At 37.6% G+C, this 19522-nt stretch overlaps 1 protein-coding gene across 4 annotated transcripts in view; it reads left to right on the forward strand.

Moving 5' to 3' along the window:
• Positions 1–19522, forward strand: part of CDH8 (cadherin 8) — a 358968-nt gene that overhangs the window by 206858 nt on the left and 132588 nt on the right. For all 4 annotated transcript variants that reach the window (XM_036091704.2, XM_036091706.2, XM_036091708.2 and 1 more), the window contains one exon: positions 17816–17952. In XM_036091704.2, coding sequence (XP_035947597.1) covers positions 17816–17952 — 137 coding nt within the window. The remainder of the gene's footprint in view (positions 1–17815; positions 17953–19522) is intronic.

Raw genomic sequence — 19522 nt, forward strand, 5'->3', positions numbered from 1 at the left:
AGCTACATACAGTACCCAGAGCCAGGAATATCAAGGTGAATAAAGCTATTGCCGCTTTCAGAGAACTCACTGGAAAATGCAAAATTGCATACATTCTGCAGTGCCTCTGAGTGGATCTTTTATATTTTCTCTGCTTGATTGTGTATTTGGTTTTTTTTCTAGTGTTGGGCAAGTATTGCTGGTTTGTCTTCTTTCTTTTTTGACAGTTAAGTGAAGTATATATAAGGATTTTAGGGGCATGAGACTACTGTCTCAGTGCGTTAAGAGGCCCCTGTCTTATTTCTGTGTTTGGTGTTTGGCTTTGAAATTATTTTCTTATCACTTCATGGACATTTCTGATAGGTCAGCATCTCTGGATTGGTGCCTTTTTAGAAAATATCTTTCTCTTCCATTAAAAAGAAAAAAAATGGAAGTACTTTCCTTGCTCAGAACTTTTTCCCAAGATGAAATAATCCTTTATTAAAGTTTTTCTGCCTTTTTTAGAAATGAGGCTCAAATTTTTTTTTTCTTTTGAACTGTGTACATCTTTTCTCTTTTGCCAGTCATCCAAATGACAGTACAAGTGCTCAAGCTAAATAGCTTGCTTCCGAAAGAACACTGAAAATCTGTAACTTGTACACTGGTCTCCAAGGGTGAAGTGTTGGCTAATGATGTGTTTGAGTGTGGATTTCAAATATTGTCTTGGAAATGTTTGTCAGGAGAGAGAGAGAGAGAGAGATAGAGATGGAGGAAGACGGTTTTAAAGAATTGTCCATTTAATCTGTGAATTAGATGTCAGTTGATCCCAACTTATTGAATGGATATACTTCCATCTACTTTAATCAAGGAAACTCTGGCCAGGTGAGCTTTCTGGAAGTTTTATTTATTCACTTCTTTTTTATGTACTAAACTCCCATTGCTCATAAGGGTATGGAAACTGTGAGACTATAGTTGAAACCCACAGAATAGTCAGTGCCCCAGATAATTTTAGTTAGGGCAAAAAATCTTTCTTTTCAGATCCAGAAAAGCTGGTTTTAATACAAGCCACTTCAAAACTCTTGATAATGTAGAATGTATCCCAAAAGGATACCAAAAAAAAAAAAAAAAGTTTCCCTCAAAAGAGCCCAACCTCTAAGAAGGTAAAATCCCACTTGGGGTTTTGAAAAATGGTCAGTTGTCCATTCTCAGTTCTAAAGAAGTTCAGCAATCCATAGCCACACAGAATGCCCATATTTGCCTAAGAGAACTGTGTCTCTCAAAGGACCAAGTGTTGAATACAAGGACAATAAGTATCCAGAAAACTACATGTATGTGGTTATCCATTTTCTGACTACATGTTGAAGTTATGAAATGGCTGTATATTGAAATGCTGATTTATACATATGGGCAATGATGTCTGTTGAATAATGAGTCTGTCCTGCTTTATGTTACTGCATTTTCTCTGAAAGAACACAGACAGGAGCAATTGCCACTTTCCTCGCATCTCCAAGCATGAGACCGAATGAAGGCAGTGAGTAAGATGGGTTCAACTGAGTGACAGGGCCAGTTTTAACACTTGATATGACAAGAGTTTTACTCTTTTCAGCAAGGAGCACACAAAGGGCTCAGGAGTATGCCAAGCCAGGGGCCTGTAGGGAAAGGGGGGTTCAGATATTGGGGCAATCTTGTATAAACTCCAAACATGGAATGCATAGTGGCAGTGGGAACAGACTTCCAATGCAGAGACATGGTCTTAATCAGCTAGAGATGAGGGCTGAAGAATTTGTCATGCCCTAGTGATGGCAACCGTCAACTTGCAGAACTGGTTAAAAATCCAGGTTTCTGGTTGCTCACATATTTTTGCACATTTTGTTATCTTTCCATTTATTGATGCAAACATGGAGATTTGCTGATACTATTTCCAGTACCCAGGGAATCCAGTGATGATTGTCATTGTAGTTAATTATTGTTGTTATTACTGTTGTTATTTTTATTATTACTAGTGCTTTGAATTTATTTTATTTTATTTTATTTTTTTAGAGAGGGAGGTGGGGAGGGGCAGAGGGAGAGAGAGAAGCTCAAGTACACTCCACACCCAGCTCGGAGCCTGATGCAGGGCTCGATCTCAAGACCGTGAGATCATGACCTGAGCCGAAATGAAGAGTCGGACGCTCAATCCACAGAGCCTCCCAGGCGCCCCAAATTCTTACCACTGCTTTGAAAGGCAGGTGTAGAGGAAGCTTGAAACTGCTTAGCAACAACTGCCCAGCTTAGGAGTGTTTTGTTTTCAGGCAAGTTAAAGGGGATTTGAGGCTGTGTTACCAGGAGAGATGGACAGATAAAATAGCATCCGATGACATGGACATATCTGTGCCTCTGATAGATTTCAAGCAAGCACTCGTTCCTTGGCATCTGGTCCCACCCAAAGAAGGGGTGAATACTGTTTCAAAGCATTTTACAACAGGGCTTTGATGTCTGTGTGATTCAGAAGGCAAGTCCCACACAGGTCTGAATGCAGGGGGATTGGCTGAATGGGATGAGAATGTAAGAATCATCGGCTGCATGTTTCAGCACCTGTTCTGCTTTTCTGCAGTTGTTGCTCCCCCCACCCCGTCCCCTCCCACAACCCCACTTCATGGGGTTATGGAGAGCAGCTTTCCTCTCTCTTGGCACAATTGGTTAATTTGAGTAGAAAATTAAATTTCCTGACTAGCCAGAGTAATGCATGGTTCCTTATGAGTCTAGCAGACAGATTTAGAGCCATTTAACCTTTTTAAACAGAACTAGAGGACACAGATATTCAGGGAATTACTGAGTAACAAATAGCTATGTATTACTGTCTCTTTAGAACTGTTGTATTTCATATGCTGACAAGAATATGCCCATCTTTTAGGGGGATGTTTACTTTGCCATGCAGCAAGAAATAGGCATTTATTGTGGCATTTGCCATGTTCAAATATGCAGTCATTTATTGGTTGGTCAACTTCCCATAAGACTCAACTTCTTTTGAGAGCACATCATCAAGCCGGAAATAGCATGTATTTTAAAATTCTTAGACCTGTATCTATATCTATTCCTACACCTCTATCTGTATCTTTATCTTTGTCTATATATTCCCTTTCAGGGGAAAATAGACAATGACATTGAGGTTCTTACCTTCTTCCTTCCAGGAACCTTAATTAAACATTTGCTACTTTTTTCAGTGCTATATGTCTCTCAGTAATATCGAATAATGTTGGGTAAACTATTTAAAAGATGTTATGTTTTGAACTTTTGCAAACTAAAGTTCAAATTCACTAGCCGGTCTCTGGAATTCTCTGAGACTCTGTCTCTTCATCTGTATTTTGGGATAATATCATGTCCCTCACAGGGTTACTGAAATAATTAAGTTATTGAATTTAAAAATGTAGTAGCTATTAATTAGCATTGCTAGTTAATAAAGCCACCATCGGTGTATATCATAAATGCAAATGAAAAATCCAGTGCTTATTTTAACAGAGATTCTTCTCCTAAAGGTTGCTGACTGTGCAGCATTATCTGTTTTTCCTATAACAGTTACTGGCTAAATAGTTTAATTAACCTCAGTTAGTGTAATTTGCCCCTGCTACTGCTGTGAATATTGTTACTGGTGAGTGCTCAGTATGTGGCAAGGATGTGCTAAATGTACTCATTTCATTTCCTAACACCTCTATACGATAACATACTCATTACCTCAACTTAACAGATGAGGAAACTATGGATAAAAAGCCTAAATTGCTGAGTATCACACAAATAACCAAGAGTGGAACTGTGGTGCATACCTAGGTTTTTTCTGACAACACAATGCCTATCCTCTGTCTCTCTGCCACACTTTCTTCCCCTGTGATCTCAGTGACTTCAACTGTGTCTCTGCTTGTTGGAACAGCTTAGTAGGACCAATTTTAATTGAAATCATAAACTACTCATTCTCTAAATGGCCTCATTCCATTCGGGATGCATACCAACAAGGAAGGAAAATATCCCAGGTCTGTGGAATTAACCAGAACATGGATGGAATGCTCCTTGCTCATTAGTCCAACCCCTTTGTATGGGTTTTGTTACTATTGGCTGTAAACCCAATTGTGATTAAGGAGGTAAAAGAAGAAACAATCTTCTAACAATAGCATAAATCAGACATTGTGCTAAGTTCCTATTATGTATCAATTCACTTATTTTTCATAAAAGATGCTGTGAAGTAGTCAGTATGATTTTAGTTTTATGGAGAAGGAAGCTGAAGCTCTAAAAGGATGAGTTCCTGTGTATGGTCATATAGTACGGAGTGCAGGGCCAGGATTTAAACCCAGATTTCTTCTTACCATTGACTACCATGCCTGTGCATGCTTTGCTGTGTTCTGGCATTTTGCATGAGGAGTGGGATGATGACAGTTCATTATTTACTGAGCCCATCCTTTGTGACAGACACTTTGAAATGCTCTTATATGCAGCTAACTGTTTATATGTAAGGTAAAAATTCTTAGCACAGACTAAGTGTTAAAATATAATCCAGTGCCTTCATGTTAACCTGCTGTGGTTCATTTTTTTCCTTTTAATAAATTTATTTCAAGTGTGTATTTGGTATTAGCATGGTGTTGAGATGACATGTGATTGTTGTTTTTAGGTAGTTGCTTCCTATTTCTTTCAGAGCATTCACCTTGAATAAGACTACATGAGCTGCTTAAAATAAAAGTGGGGATGATGGCCATTCAGCAGGCAGAGTAGACTGACACATGATCATGGTAGCCACAGTGCTCTGTTGTCCTAATTCCTCTCCTGAATGTAAGTGTCCACTCAACATAAGAGATTGCATTTTGTTCTTCCTATTTGAACTTGGGCGTTTTTATAATTCACTGCAGTTATCTGGCTTGCTGTTAATGAGCTCTTTTCCTAAAAATACTCTCCTTACATTCCTGATGTCCAGTGATACAAAAGTGGGAATATTCCACACTGTTGAGAACCTGGCATTAATTTAGAGGGTAGAGTGTATATCGATTGTCTCTCTCCCCAGTCTTGTAGTAACTCCCATATTTGGTAAGGACCTAGTTTTTGTCTGTTTTAATTTAATTTTATTTATTATTTGCATTATTGTTTTGGTGATAAGAACACTTTACATGAGCTCTACTCTTTAACAGATTTTTAGGTGCACAATGTAATATTGTTAACTCTAAGCACAGGGTTGTACGGCACCTTTCTAGAACTTATCCATCTTGTGTAACTGAAACTTTATACCCGGTGATTAGCGACTCCCCATTTCCCCCTTCCCCCAGCCCCTGGCAACCACCATTCTGTGCTTTTATGAATTTGACCATTTTAGATTATCTCCTGTAAGTAGAATCATGTGGTATTTGTCCTTCCATGACTGGCTTATTTCACTTAGCATGATGTTCTCCAGGTTCACGTCTGTTGTGGTGCAGTATAGAAATTCCTTCTTTTTAAGGCTGAACAGTATCCCATTCTATCTATATACCACATTTTCTTTATTCATTCATCTGTTGATGGTCATGTAGGTTGTTTCCCCATCTTGGCTAATGTAAGGAGTGCTGCAACGAACATAGGAGTGCTAATTGCTCTTCAAGAGCCTGGTTTTGATTGTCTTGGGTAAATACCCAGAAGTGAGATTGCCAGATCATACGGTAATTCTATTTTAAATTATTATTTAGGAACTCCCATACTGTTTTCCATAGGGGCTGCACTTCTTTGCATTCTCACCAACAGTGTGCAAAGATCTGGTGCAAAGACTGAGTCCTTTTAAAATAATTAAAATTTGGTCATTTAGTTTCTGCACACTCTTAGCTAGATAAAAGTTTGATTGTCTCCCAATTCAGAAGTACCAACTCTTCAAATCATTGTTCCAGAAAACTCACTGTACTTGCTAATTCAACTACCAGTAGTTAATGTGTCAGTTAAGTCATACATTCAGTCAGATAGCTGTTCATTCATTCACACACACACACACACACACACGTGGATTTACTTATTTAGGATTTACTTATTTTGTTGTACAACGAATATCAGTGTAACTCAGGTTTTTCTAGGTACTTTCTGTAAAGACAAGCCTCTGCCCTCATAGACCTTATTCTACAGTAGGGCGGGTGGCTGAATAGCCATGGAAAACCCAAGCTCTTCGTATTTATCTAATTAGGTACATGCTCTCTAAAAATGATAAAGTTAGATTATGGAACTTGAGGGTCACATGGAGGAGGAGGAAGTTTCTTAGTTTCATGGTGAATTTGAATAGAAGCAACCACAGATACCTAATGATGCCAAGGTGGAACTATCTCACACTATAGAGAACCTAATATTAATTTGGATAGGGGACTGTGTGTATATAATTTTTTTCTCTCATCCTCTCTTCCTCTATTTCTCTAAAGAAATGCTTTGGGTAGAAAAGGGCTCCTTTTTCTCCTTAGAGGAATAATAAATAATATGTGATGCAGGGACCTTAGAATCCTGGGACTAGCAGAACCAGATAATATTATTTATTAAAGCAGTTAGGGCAACCAGTGGAACAATTAGAAGCAAAAAGCTGAAAACTTGTAGATGGAATTTTTGATACTAAAAGTGCATGCGAGAAAATGTTAAAATGGTTTCTTTAGGCATAATAACAAAAGCTAGAATGAAATTAAGCAGTGAGAAAGAAACAGTTGGAGTTCAGTGAAATATAATAACTGATTCATAACTAAGGGGTTTATTTCATTATAAGTGGCTCTAAATAAGCATCTTCACTTGCAGTTGGCTCCAAATTGCATCTTCCTATAAATTTTCCATATAGAGGCTGCAAACCAATGTTTAGCAAAACATTTTTTATAAAATAAACGTGCATTTATGCCTGTTAAATTTGAAAAATAGATAAACACTGCCTTTCTCCAAGAGCAGCATCTCCCTGTGTTCGAAGGGACACTATTGGGATTAAAGACATTGTGGCCAGATCAGTTTGAACTCAAGTTTCTTTGCACTAGGACTCCATAGGTATGTTAATTTGCTAAAGTGCATTGCGCTTTTTAAGAAAGAGAAAACCGTAAGGAGCACATTCAATCTTTGAACTTCACGTAGTTTTGCCGAGCATCTGGAGCATACAGTGTGAGGGAGGACACTCACGCTCCCGTGCTGGTCTGTGCTCTAGATTCTAATGCACGGAGCGTTGCAAGTATCACAATACTTATTCCTCTATGTTTAACAGGATATGCATCTTTTCTGTTACTATATAGGTCTCCATCCCCCTCCCCCACCTTTTTTCTTTCTGTAGGACCTACTTAAGGGAGACTCATGACTTTAGTGAATACTTCGACTCTATTACCTTAGGCCAGGGGTCATTAAACTATATAGCCTGTGTGCCAAATTTGGCCTACCACATTTTTTAAAATGAACTTTTATTGGAACACAACCATCCTCATTCTTTTATGCCCTACAACTGCAGAGTTGAGTAGCTGTGTCAGAGAGTGTATGACCTGCAGAGCCTAAAATATTTACTTGACAAAAACGTTTGCCAACCCCTACCCTAGACTGATAGGGGTTTGCATTTTCATTAGTAATTTTAACAGTTGGCTCCCATATCATTCTACGATCTTATGCTGTCTCAGAAACTCCCTAAAGATAAAAAAAAAAAATATGTTTTAAACCTGTAGCAGTCAAAGAAATTCTTTGTATGAGACTCCAGCTCTATGTGATGGGAATTGGCATCTCCCAAGCTTTCCTGAGAGCCCTTGGGACATTGGTCCTCATGGGACCCACGGCAGGTTATACTCATGTTGAGTCTGCCAGAAAAGTCTGGTTTTGTTTAGTGTAGCTTTGGGGCCCATCCCCATAACTACCCTACGGGCTGTGAAAGGGCATCCTGAAAAATGCTGTGATGCTTACCTGCTTGGAGTGCGGAATTTGCTTGTTTCTGGCATGAGTTTGTTATAAAATCCCATTTTTTCTCCATTCTCCAGACCTCAGTAATGACTACAATACTGGGTTTTTAGAATTCAGGCTGGAGACTGCCTTAGCCAAACCCTGGTCTCTGCATTTCGGGGTATGGGTAAATTCTCTGAGTAGCAGTATTTCTGTATCTAAAAATATAAGATGGCATGAAGTAGAAAGTCACTTGGAAGAGACTTGCTGTAATACATTCAACCATCTCTAACATGTATTCTCCCTTTGAGAGTTGATATATTCAATGAGTGATACTGGAAATAATCTGTGGATCTTCATTCATGCTTATTTAGTATTTTAGTATAGTGCTCTTCACATGTATCTCATTTATACTTCATTACATTAATTCTATGAATTACACATATTCTATGTGCATTAAACAAATTGTTACAGATTGTTTTCCCTGGGAGTAGATGGGAGTCTGAAGTACAGGATGTTTGTTAGGAATGGAAGGAGACTAAAAGCAGGATGTGCAGGGGGAGAAATCTAACAGCATCACAGTCTCTGCAAAACCTTGGCCCAACCCAGTGGGTCTCTCTGGAATGAGTGTTGATCATCAGAGGAGTCCTGCCTCATGCCAAAAGGGCCTTTATCCCTCTGCTTGCTTAATCTCCAGATAAACTCTGGAGCATAGGCTCTGAGATTCTAGGGAGTGGATAGCTGAAGACTGTCTGCTGACCCTTCCCCACACAGCTCAGGCATCCTTCCTCGAAGGAAGATCTGCACAGCATATCTTCATGTCAATCATGGATCAGAGCTCTGAGCCTCTTTATTATGGCAGTAATTTGACTAAGTTCATCCTGCTAGCCATGTAGCTCCTATACCCATGTTAGCACCACGCTACAGTATCTCCCTTTAGGCAAATAGATATTTGTTCTACATTTTGAGATGCAGACACTGAAGTGGCAGATTGGTTAGCTGAAAGGCTCTCGGTGTGGTATGGCCGTAGTTATCCAAAACCATGAAGCTGCCTGAGTTTATAAAATATTTTAAAACAGGTGATCTAGAGTAGTAAAAAAAAGCTTAATAATCAAGAGACAAGAAAAAAATTGGAAAATGCTGGTCATGGGTTTAAAAGAGTTCCTGTGTTTGTTTTTGTTTTTGTTTTCTGATTGGTGAAGCCTTTGTCTCCTCTAGGGAACAAAATTTGATAGTAATGTTTATATTCTGAGAGAAACAAAGATGCTTGTGTAGGCTGAGCGGCGTTACCTAACATTGTTACACTCATAAGGCAAAATAAATCCTCTATTTTGCATCCCAACAAAGGGAGATTGACATCCTTGTCTGATGTTCAAATATTTATGGGAGTCATTTCAACCAAGCCTTTATTTCTCCTTGTATTTCTACACTCTGATTTGACACAAGGTATTATACAACCTTGCTTTTGATAAAGGACAATCAGATTTGACTTAGTGTTACAGAGGAAAACATAATATTGCATATTTTAGAAGAGATGTTAAAAATGGAGAAATGCCATTTCCTTCCATCTATCAAAAGTTTATTAGCTTTATTCTATGTGTCCGGAGCCAGTTTGCTGGGGAGCAAAACAGTTCAAGTTGAAGTGCCTTCCAAATGGGCCTCAGGATTCAAATCAAGTTTTGGGATGGTCTGCTGAGGTGTGTAGCTTCACAGTAAATGAGAATAAGATTTATGAAAGTCCTTAAGAAGGGTCACAGTTATGGAAAATATATTTAATAGTGCAGAAGACAGCAAAAGACCTAAATGTCCTTCCGAAGCCAAGGGTCTGAAATTGAAGATAACAGGTATGGAAAGGGAGCAGGACCCAGAGGGTCATGAAGTGTGGGAGATCTGCTCTCTGGAGAAAGAGGAAGCCTCTCTGGATCACCTTTATTAAACATCAAGCACATGATATCGGACTTTGCACTTGCTTAAATGTATAAGACTAAGTTAGACCGTGTAGGCAGGCATTGTGTTTAGGGATGAGTATTTTTGGTGGAAAATACTTTTGTCCCCCTAGAGAGAATTACATCTGCTTGAACACTGGAATAGTGTGCTTATATTAGTACTATTGTATATCAGATAGGTAAACAAGCTATTTCAGTTAAAATGCTTTTCCAGCCCTTAAGAGTTAAAGGCCACATCTTGTGCACCTGTGAATTCCCAGCATTTACCATAAGTCCTTAGCATGTACTAAATGAGCCTAAATTTACTAAATGTCCAATGAAATTTTCAGTGCATATATAACTTTATGACATTAAGAAAAATACCTGCTTTGATGTAGTTATGCACTACTCTTAGTATTCCGTGGGTGTGCATGTTTTCCATAAACACTTCTTTCTTTTTTTACAGTAAACGATTTTGACCAAAATTGGACAAATATATAATCAAATACCACTATCCTCATCACTATCTAAGATTCAGTGTCAGGGACTGTGGTCAGGATATGACACTTAGTATCTCACTAACTTTATGAGTGGGGAAAAATGTGTATTATCTGCATTTTGCAACCACAGATGTTAAGAGGACAATTTATATGGGCTACTAAAGTCATTTATTTGGAGAATTAAATAAGAAATTAATATACGGGGTTTAGCAGAGAAGCTGAAAATTAGACAGGCCATGATAAATACATTAAATATATTACTAAATCTTAATCCCAGGGATGGTCCTATGGTCCAGACAGCTACATAATGAGGTACTTTTTTTTTTTTTTAATTTCACGCTATCTCTGTTTTATTGTTAATGTAACTTCATCAACTTTGAATATCCTTTCATATAGAGAAAAGTCATTATTGGCATGATTGGTAGCCCCCAAAAGATATTTAAGGGAGTTAAAGGATGTTCTTCACTCTTAGATTTCCCCTAAGAAGAGGAAGAGGCTGTGAGCCTTTCGTAAGGGTATTTCTTCAATCTTCCTCCATCTTCTTTACTTCCCACATCCATATAATCACCACATCTTGTTTATTTTACTTTCTAAACTCCAACACCATCATCTCTAATGTGAATACTCAACAAAAGTCCCATTTGCCTGCCTCCAACCCCTTGATATCCACACAGCTGCCAAACTAATCTCTAACTCGGTTTAGAGCTCTGTCGTCCGTTAGATTAGACACTAGTCACATGAGCCTCTTTGAATTGGAATAAAATTAATTTAAATGAAACAAAATACAAATTTGAATTGGTCCGTTACACTAGCTAGATTTCAAAGGCTAAACAGCTACGTGTAGCAAGTGGTTACCATATTGGATGGCTTGGAGCTTATTTCTGTATCACAGAAAGATCTATGAAATTCAGCTGCGGTTTAGATTATATCACTTTCCTGCTATATTTCTTCACATGGCTCCCCATTTCCTACAGGTGAAAAAAAAATTCCTTCACACAGTTTCCAAGGTCCTTCATGATGTATTCCCTGATGTCCTTCCCCTGTTGAATCTTGAACTTCAGCGACACCATCCTTTGTTAAGGTCTGTAAGCACAGTGAACATATTCCTAACTCAGACTTTTCATATTTGCTGCTGCTTTTGATACGAATAATTCATAATATTTTATGTATCTCAGCCCTTTTCTTTTTTTCTTCATGAATATATCACTGTAAGCTTTGAAAAGACTTACTTACTTTCATTGTCTTTCTTCATCTATAGACTCGGTGACATGAGCCCAAGGCCATACCTGTCTTGGCACCTAACACAATGCCTTGTACATAAGAAATAATAAGGAGTGAATGAAGGAAGAAAGCTAAGAGCCAAGATGGAAGGGAAGGATGGGAAAGAAATGACAGAATGCTCATCTGTCTGACCTGAGCTCCCCCCACACTAGTCTAGTCCTTTAATTTTATGGTTTCCAATTTAGTATATGTGCTGCGAAGCGAGCACTAATTTTATAGTTTCCTAAATCAACTTAAACTCTCAAGATTTTCTACATGCGTTTTTTTCTGCTGAGGATGCTGTCCCTACGTATTCTACCTGGAAAAATCCTGCTCATTCTTCCTGTCCCCAAACAGATGCTACATCTTCTTGGTGTCATCTCTGACCACCCCTCACCCTTTCCCAGGCACACTTGGACTTACTCACTGCAATGTGAGCATTACTTCATTACAGAGCTTGCCACTTTTCATTGTAAGCGATGAGGTCACACCTATATGTCCAAGAAGAGAGTCTTTATTCAAACGTTTAGCATCTCATTTGCCTAAAAGAAGCAACCACGAAAACCTTATTGAAATTAAAAAAAATAATAAAAATTTTACATTTAATCCCTTCACAATGTGTAAAACTGCATTCTATTTTTCCCCATATTTTTGCTGTCATATCATATTTAGAATTTGCAGTTATGAATGATTATTTTGATGACTCAGAGAAAATTAGAATTTCTCCAAAGATACTATGTAAATATTGAAGAATTAATCATGAATCAAATTTTATCTAGGATTTATTCTAAAGAATTCTTTTGTTGTTGTTCTTTTGGTACTATGGCAGAAAGTTACACACGAGAATGTGGCTTTAGGTCTCTATTTTTCCAAGATAAAAATGGAACAAACTACAAAACAAAACACACGCTCAGAAAATGGAAGCTCATATGAACTGAGAGATTTGAAATCTGAGATTTCTATATTTGACCCTAAATAAAATAAAAGATACCTGAGATTGATTGTGTTGGGTGAATCTGCTTCACTATTTAGGTGGAAACAGCAAGTCGAAATATGACAATATTATGTCTCTCTCCATATGAACACCAAACACCAGAATATTTGAAATATTTGATTGTTGTTTAAAAATACCTATATATTTGACCGAGTGTCTTCTAGAAATCATGATAAAGACTCTGTGTAAAACCACTTATAAAAACCGTGAGGAAATTTAGAACACATTATCTAATTTGGGATTCACCTTCACCTTTAAAAGAAGGCAATCGTATTGTTCTTGTTTTTAGATGAAGAAACTGAGGGTTGGCTATATAAATTGGCTTAGCAGAGAAGTTAGGAATGGAAGGGCCATTCCCTGGAAAAATCATCAGGTGTTTCACAAATATTATAGTGGAAAGAATATAGTCCACGATAATTTTTTCTTAGGAAACCTATTAGTTTATCTTTATCCGACGGTTAACGTAATCGGTGTAACTCTTTGGGTACACTCCACAGTCTATCTGGCACAGTTTCCTCATGTTGCACCAAAGCCATTGGCAGTGAAAAGTTCCCTGACTTTGGGAACTGAGTTCTAAAAATCCTTAAAATGTTCTTGACATTGTTACAAACCAAGAAGCAGTAATTGAATAGGGGATAGAGGGTCTCTGTATATAGTGTTGGGGGTGGGATTGGGAAGAGGAGGTAGGAGATGCTTTGAATGAATATGTACGTATAATACTTGAATATGGACAACAACAACAACAACACACACACACACACACACACACACACACACTGGGATTTTGTGCCAAATGTTGGCATGAAATACAAATAGTTGAGCTGTGTTAATTGAGGAGGCCTATTACTCAGGTAAAAATGGTTATTTAATATCAATGGGAGCCGCCATGGAAATTGGGTGCTATTTCCCAACACAGAGATATCCATGGTTCATTTTGATCTATTCTCAGTCCCTGCACCGATGGTATCTTCTTATATTTACTTCTGAACTCTGCAGGCTACTCTTAATTGGGTAAACTGGTGACATCAGTTTGTGTTAATGGTTGAAATACTGTAGGTTAAACGAGTCTCCAAACAAGGTGCTATGTGTCTAGGTAGGAATTTTCTTGCATCTGTAGCCTTAATTTCAAAAGTAAGATGATGAAGTTTTTACCATTTACTTCTAAGACATACTCCTGTAGGTTAGTGAAACAGTAGTATTGAAGCAAACCAGGGAATTTGTTGGAATAAAACGAGAAAGTTTAAATAGGGCTTCTAAAACATACTCATTGTACTAGATGGAGAGTGTATATTTCCAAAACTTCCGTCATTAGGATTGATGTTAACATGACCCGAGGAGCCCATTTTCTCACATGCCACTTCCCACTGTGTTAATAAGAAGTTCCTTCTTACTCTGGCGGGAAGATGACTCTCCAAAGTGTATTCTATTCTTCTCAAAACGAGATCTTTTGTCTAACACACTTTAAGTAATTCTACAAAGGAACAAAAATTTGCATCCAAAACATGCAAATTTTTAAGAAATTAGAATGGAGACTTCAATATCAGAGGTATGGATCCTGTGACTTTTAAGACATAAATTAGAAAGCATTGAATTTTTCAGTAGATATAATATGAACCAAAATAGTTCTTTCTCGGTTTTTTGTTCTTTTCCTATCCCCGTTATTCTTTTCCCTTGTATTTCTTTAGCACCATATTTCACACTTAGTAAAATCCATGCTTGAGAAATATTTGTACATCTTTCCTATAATCAGTTACTGAGTAACTGCAGTGCAAAATCCAACCAATGTGATACTATGATATATGAATCAAAAATTTCTCCTTGTCCTAAAAGAGTGAAAGTCCAGCAGATGTTTACCTAGAGAAAGTGGAAGGGTCATCCTTGAGGGGAGGAATGACTCAGACCACACGCAGAAAGCTCCCTGTGAATGAGCTGTGGTCCGTGAAACAAAGGACAGCCTTTTATTTCATCAGCTCAGAGTCTGTGCTCCATGGAGGTACACAGAGTACCAGATATTTTGAAAGAGGCAAAGACTGGTATCAACAAACCTTACAGAGGGTTCTGGGATATCTCTGTAGTGTCATGTGTGAAATTCTGCCCTTCCTAAGGCTACTAAAGAATATGAATGATAGCTCTTATTTGTATATTTCCATTTCTAGAAATTTGTGTCTGCAGTTAACTCTGGGCTTGAAAGCATCTCTTATAGATTGAAGAATTGGCTCACCATTTATTTTATTACTCATTTATTTATTTGCCTAATGTGAGTCATGTATCAACTCACTTACTGCAAAGCACCACTCTGTGAAGAAGATACCTTCTCCTGTTTAGAGAGGAGACGGAGATTATGAATAGTTGCATAATTTCAATGAGATTCCACTAGTGAGACCCTACTCTGATTATGCTTCTTCCACTTTATGTGCTGCTACTCTCACAGACACAGAATCCCAGGAAACAGTGGCTTATGGATCTACTTCCCAGGTATTAGCCAAAACTATGACATTCTGCAAATTTACATAGTACACTGGATCCTAAAATTTCAGTTGTTACTCCAGGTTTGCTTTCTTAACCCAGTCTAGTTTCTTTTTTAAGTGTTGCCCTTTATTGCTGCTGATGTTACTGTATATCACACAGTGCAATGAGTGACTGAGAGGAGAGGGGAGAATTTGAGGGAAGCTTAGAGGACTGGAGGAAAGCCAGCAGAATCTTTGCAACTAGAGATGGTGTGGTGTGGCTCTGGAATGTGTGCGTGTGGCGGGGCGGTGGGGTGGAGGAAGCATCTTCTGAGAACATTCCTGAACATGGTGTGCTTTCAGGTTTGTTTTGTTTTTAAATGTAATCTTTAGCTATGTAACAAATTTTAAAATTGTTAAAATGTAATTAATTTTAACTATGGTTAAAAAAAGATCATATGTTATTCAATATTAATATACAATTGAGTGTGTCCAGGAAATCTTTGAACCTGCAATGGTGAGTTCATGAGACAGAGAAAAGTTGGTGGAAAAATAAGCACCTAAAATAATGGTGCCAGAGGTGCAGTTATCATGCCCCCAATTGCTCCCCCTTCTCAGCTTTATTTTTAATCACTCAAGCTGGGATCGTCTATGTGTTTGTTTCTACTGATAGGAGAACCCAGATGTACTTGTTGAGGGACAAGAGAACCAAGGAAAAATGTATTATCATGTCCAGATAATAATGATAGCATTACAGATTTTTAAATATAGATTTATTAAGCACTTATTATGTGTCAGGCCCTATAATAAGTGCTTTATATGCTTTACCTCATTAAAGTGTCACAAAACCTATTATAATTTCCATTTTACAGATTAAGTAACAAAGGCACAGACAGACTAATAGCACGACTAAATCACACCTATGTAAGTGATGAGGTTAGGACATGAACTCAGGCAGTCACACTAGGACCCATGTTCTTTATGATGAGATTATGAATGCATGTGGGGCCAAAGAATAAACAGCCAGAAACCCATGCCATGCCCTTAAGCGACAGAGCAGAAAAGAGTTTGCTAGAAAATAAAGGTGGATTAAAAACTCATCAGGAGGTCTTGGGGCAGACTCCCTGCTGAGCGGGGAGCCCGATGATGGGGGGTTCGATTCCAGGACCCTGAGATCATGACCGGAGCTTAAGTCAGATACTTAACTGACTGAGCCACCCAAGCACCCTATCATCCCTGTTTTATACGTGAATAAGGTCAGCCCTTCCTCTAGCTAGCTGGTGTACACATAGACTTCAGAGGGAATCAAGCATGAATATTCATTTTGGTTCTGGTATGTACTAGTTAGGTTACTTAAAATGTCCTCTAAGGGTTTCGTTTTTCTTTTCTTCATTCCATAAGAAACCAAAGAGAAGAGGACGGAAGAAGGAAGCGGCATCTGGCACTGTGCTTGGTCCACATTTGGTGTTGAATGCATGCTTGTTGATGATGCTGAGTCAGGATTTCTGGGATGTTTAGCAATTCTTGGGAGCCTTTATTGTAAAGTCTGCTAGGCAATAAAATGTCTGAAATGTCTACACACGCAGCAAGGGACTTCTTGAAATCTAGTTGAGGTAGACTTTAAACTGAATTTCAACAAAGTCATTTGTCCCCCATCAAGTTCCTCCCGTTGTGTAATCTCGTAATATTATGACATTCTTACCTGCGATCTTACTAAAGGGCTGTATTTATAGCCTATTTTATAAATTCTCATGACTCACCCCATAAAGTCTGTCATCAACTGGAACTTTAAAAAATGAGAAAAGTATCTCCGCCTCTGTTAGAGTTAGGAGATTTAAATGATGCCGAAATGTTTTTCTAGTTTTCTGCTATTTATAAACTGTTAAGGAAGGGGCCTTCTTCACCATCTTCCAAGTAGGAAATGATAAATGATAAATGATCAATAGTAGATGATAAATGATAAACGGTCCCTGTGTCCATTCTATCCTGTTTTAGTGTATTTCACTCCTTACTTACGGGCCAATTTTTCTAATTATGCCTTGGGTTCCTTAAGATACTTACCTTATTGGATTCAGCATTCCATAACCAAAACACAGATCAATAGCAATAAATGTTGTGAAAAAAATAATTACTGTATTATCTTGATGCCTAGTGTTCCTGACATGCAGCTGGTTCTAGATACAGGATACCTTAATGATGTCTTATTTGAGTTTTCTCAAAAGAGTAACAACTAACCTGTGCATTTAAAATTGTTAATTTCATAGACTCTAGTGTTGTAAAGCTGCTAAAATATCCATTCCGACTTTTAAAAATTATTACTAGAGCATCAGCAACCATCTTATTTCTATGGACATAAACTAATAGGAATCCCAAATATGTACTTTACTTAACATGAAAACAAAGCAGCAGCAACAGTAACAACACATACATGTTGTCTAGTCAAATATGTGTTTAACATAAACACACATTTCCTTTGAACTGCCATAAGTAACATGCTGCCTAGCACCATCCTGCTTTGCGTTTGAGTTTATTGTTTTATGTGATATTTTGTGGCAACTGCTAATTATCATAAGCTGTCCAATAAACGTGATGGATTGTCCAATTAACTCTTCATCAGCATCTGTTTTTGAAGATGCTACCTATTGAAACTGATGGCAGTTTATGACCTCCATGTTGCATATATAGCTAATTACTCCTTGGACAATAATTATTAAGTTTCTTGTGCCTCATTCAGTCATTTTATTTTACAAATTATGATGCCACTGAGTTTCCCAATCCACTTGACTTCCCAACTATGACTCTCCAAGGATTACTAAAGGTCTGCTGTGGAATATATGGATCATATAAACATTGACGTAGATTACAGATGTATCTGTTTCGTAGGTTTTCCATCGACCGGCACACTGACCTGGAGAGACAATTCAACATTAATGCAGATGATGGAAGGATAACGCTGGCAACACCACTTGACAGAGAATTAAGTGTATGGCACAACATAACAATCATTGCTACTGAAATTAGTAAGTGCCTGGGTTTAATTTCTTCCTTGTGTGACTGGGTTCAGTTTATGCCTAGGGATCATGTGGTTAATGTGATCCCTGTTTCCATCAGATATTTTGGCATTGGAACTTATTTTATTATTCCCAAGGAGTCTTTGAATCAGTTATCTGAATAAGAAATAACTTGCCCAGTGCTAAAATACCGAAGGTTGCAATTTATGTGGGAAGGAAACATCCTTATATCCAAATACCCTTATATCATATACCAGTTATTCAGCTATTAAAAATAATGTTTTGCATACTAAAATATGGGGAAAGATTTAGTAGGAAAGGGTAGGTCAAAAAATAGTACTCAGGAATTATATACTACAATTTAAATAAATGGACCAAATGTATATATACAATTATAGAAACTGCTGTTCACATATTTAGACCACATCCATCATATTCACATATGCAGACAGAAAATATAGAAGGAAACTTCATACTATTAATACATATTATTTTGGAGAGATGAAATTATAGATGATTTTTTTGTTTTGTTTTTAGAGTTTAATATAGTTTACACAGTAACCATAGACTAAGACTGTAACTTTTACATAATCGTTTTTGTAAATTAAATGTGAAGATATAAGCTTTTTTAAAAAAAAATTTTAGAGGATATTGCAGGATTGTTAAAATAGCATATGGTAGCCTTTCAATCAATTTTCAGTGAGCACAGCTTCTTTGATTTCACGTAATGGCACTGCTAGTGAGTCTCTAAACCAGCGGCTATATGGTGGAATTTAGTGCTACACCATCTTTGAAAATTTGCACTCTGCCTCACCAATTTTTTTATTATACAAAAACATGCCAAAGGAACCTAATATTCATTTTATTTCCAAACAAAATACATTTTGCATATTATCTGATGTCCTTCTTTCCATAAAGCCTTTACAGTTGACACAGATTCAAGGGAGATAGTAAATTCTTAAAGGAGTTGGGAATCTGAATAAGGAAATAAAAATCAACATTAAGAAAAATTCATTGGCGTACACACAATATAGAGTGGATACATGACAATAGTAGGATGTGGGACCTAAGATCTGCTCTATACTCTCTCTAAAATCTGCTCTGTGTTTTCACAGCTAATGTGAGAACAGGGCAAACATCTCTGAAGTACACGATTATTTTGTTTGTACAAACAAGAATAATCCATGCCTTTAGGAAGGGCACAGCTTTTCCTTGTTCTGAGATATGGGGGAAATGTCCTCCATGGAGCCTTATTAAAAAACAAACAAAACAAACAAACAAAAACACTGTGCGAAAAAGTGAAGATTTAAGAGTGAAGAATATCTGTTTTTTTATAGCAACCTTGAATGCAAGCAGAGAACATGCAGCAGTCAGGTTAAGAGGTAACTTCAACCCTACCAAATGGATGGTTCTGGAGAGAGGATGAACTTTGGAAACTGGTGTTTTTCTGGTTTAGGAGTAGTATTCTCTCCCCCGGTGTGTTATTCTGGTCGCAGTTTCCCCTTGTTAACGGTAAGGGATAGAGCAAACAAACTATACCACTTGGTAACTGGTTTATTAGAAAGGTTAACCCCATCTA

Source organism: Halichoerus grypus, chromosome 15 (genome assembly GCF_964656455.1).
Source record: "Halichoerus grypus chromosome 15, mHalGry1.hap1.1, whole genome shotgun sequence".
Taxonomy (NCBI): Eukaryota; Metazoa; Chordata; class Mammalia; order Carnivora; family Phocidae; genus Halichoerus; species Halichoerus grypus.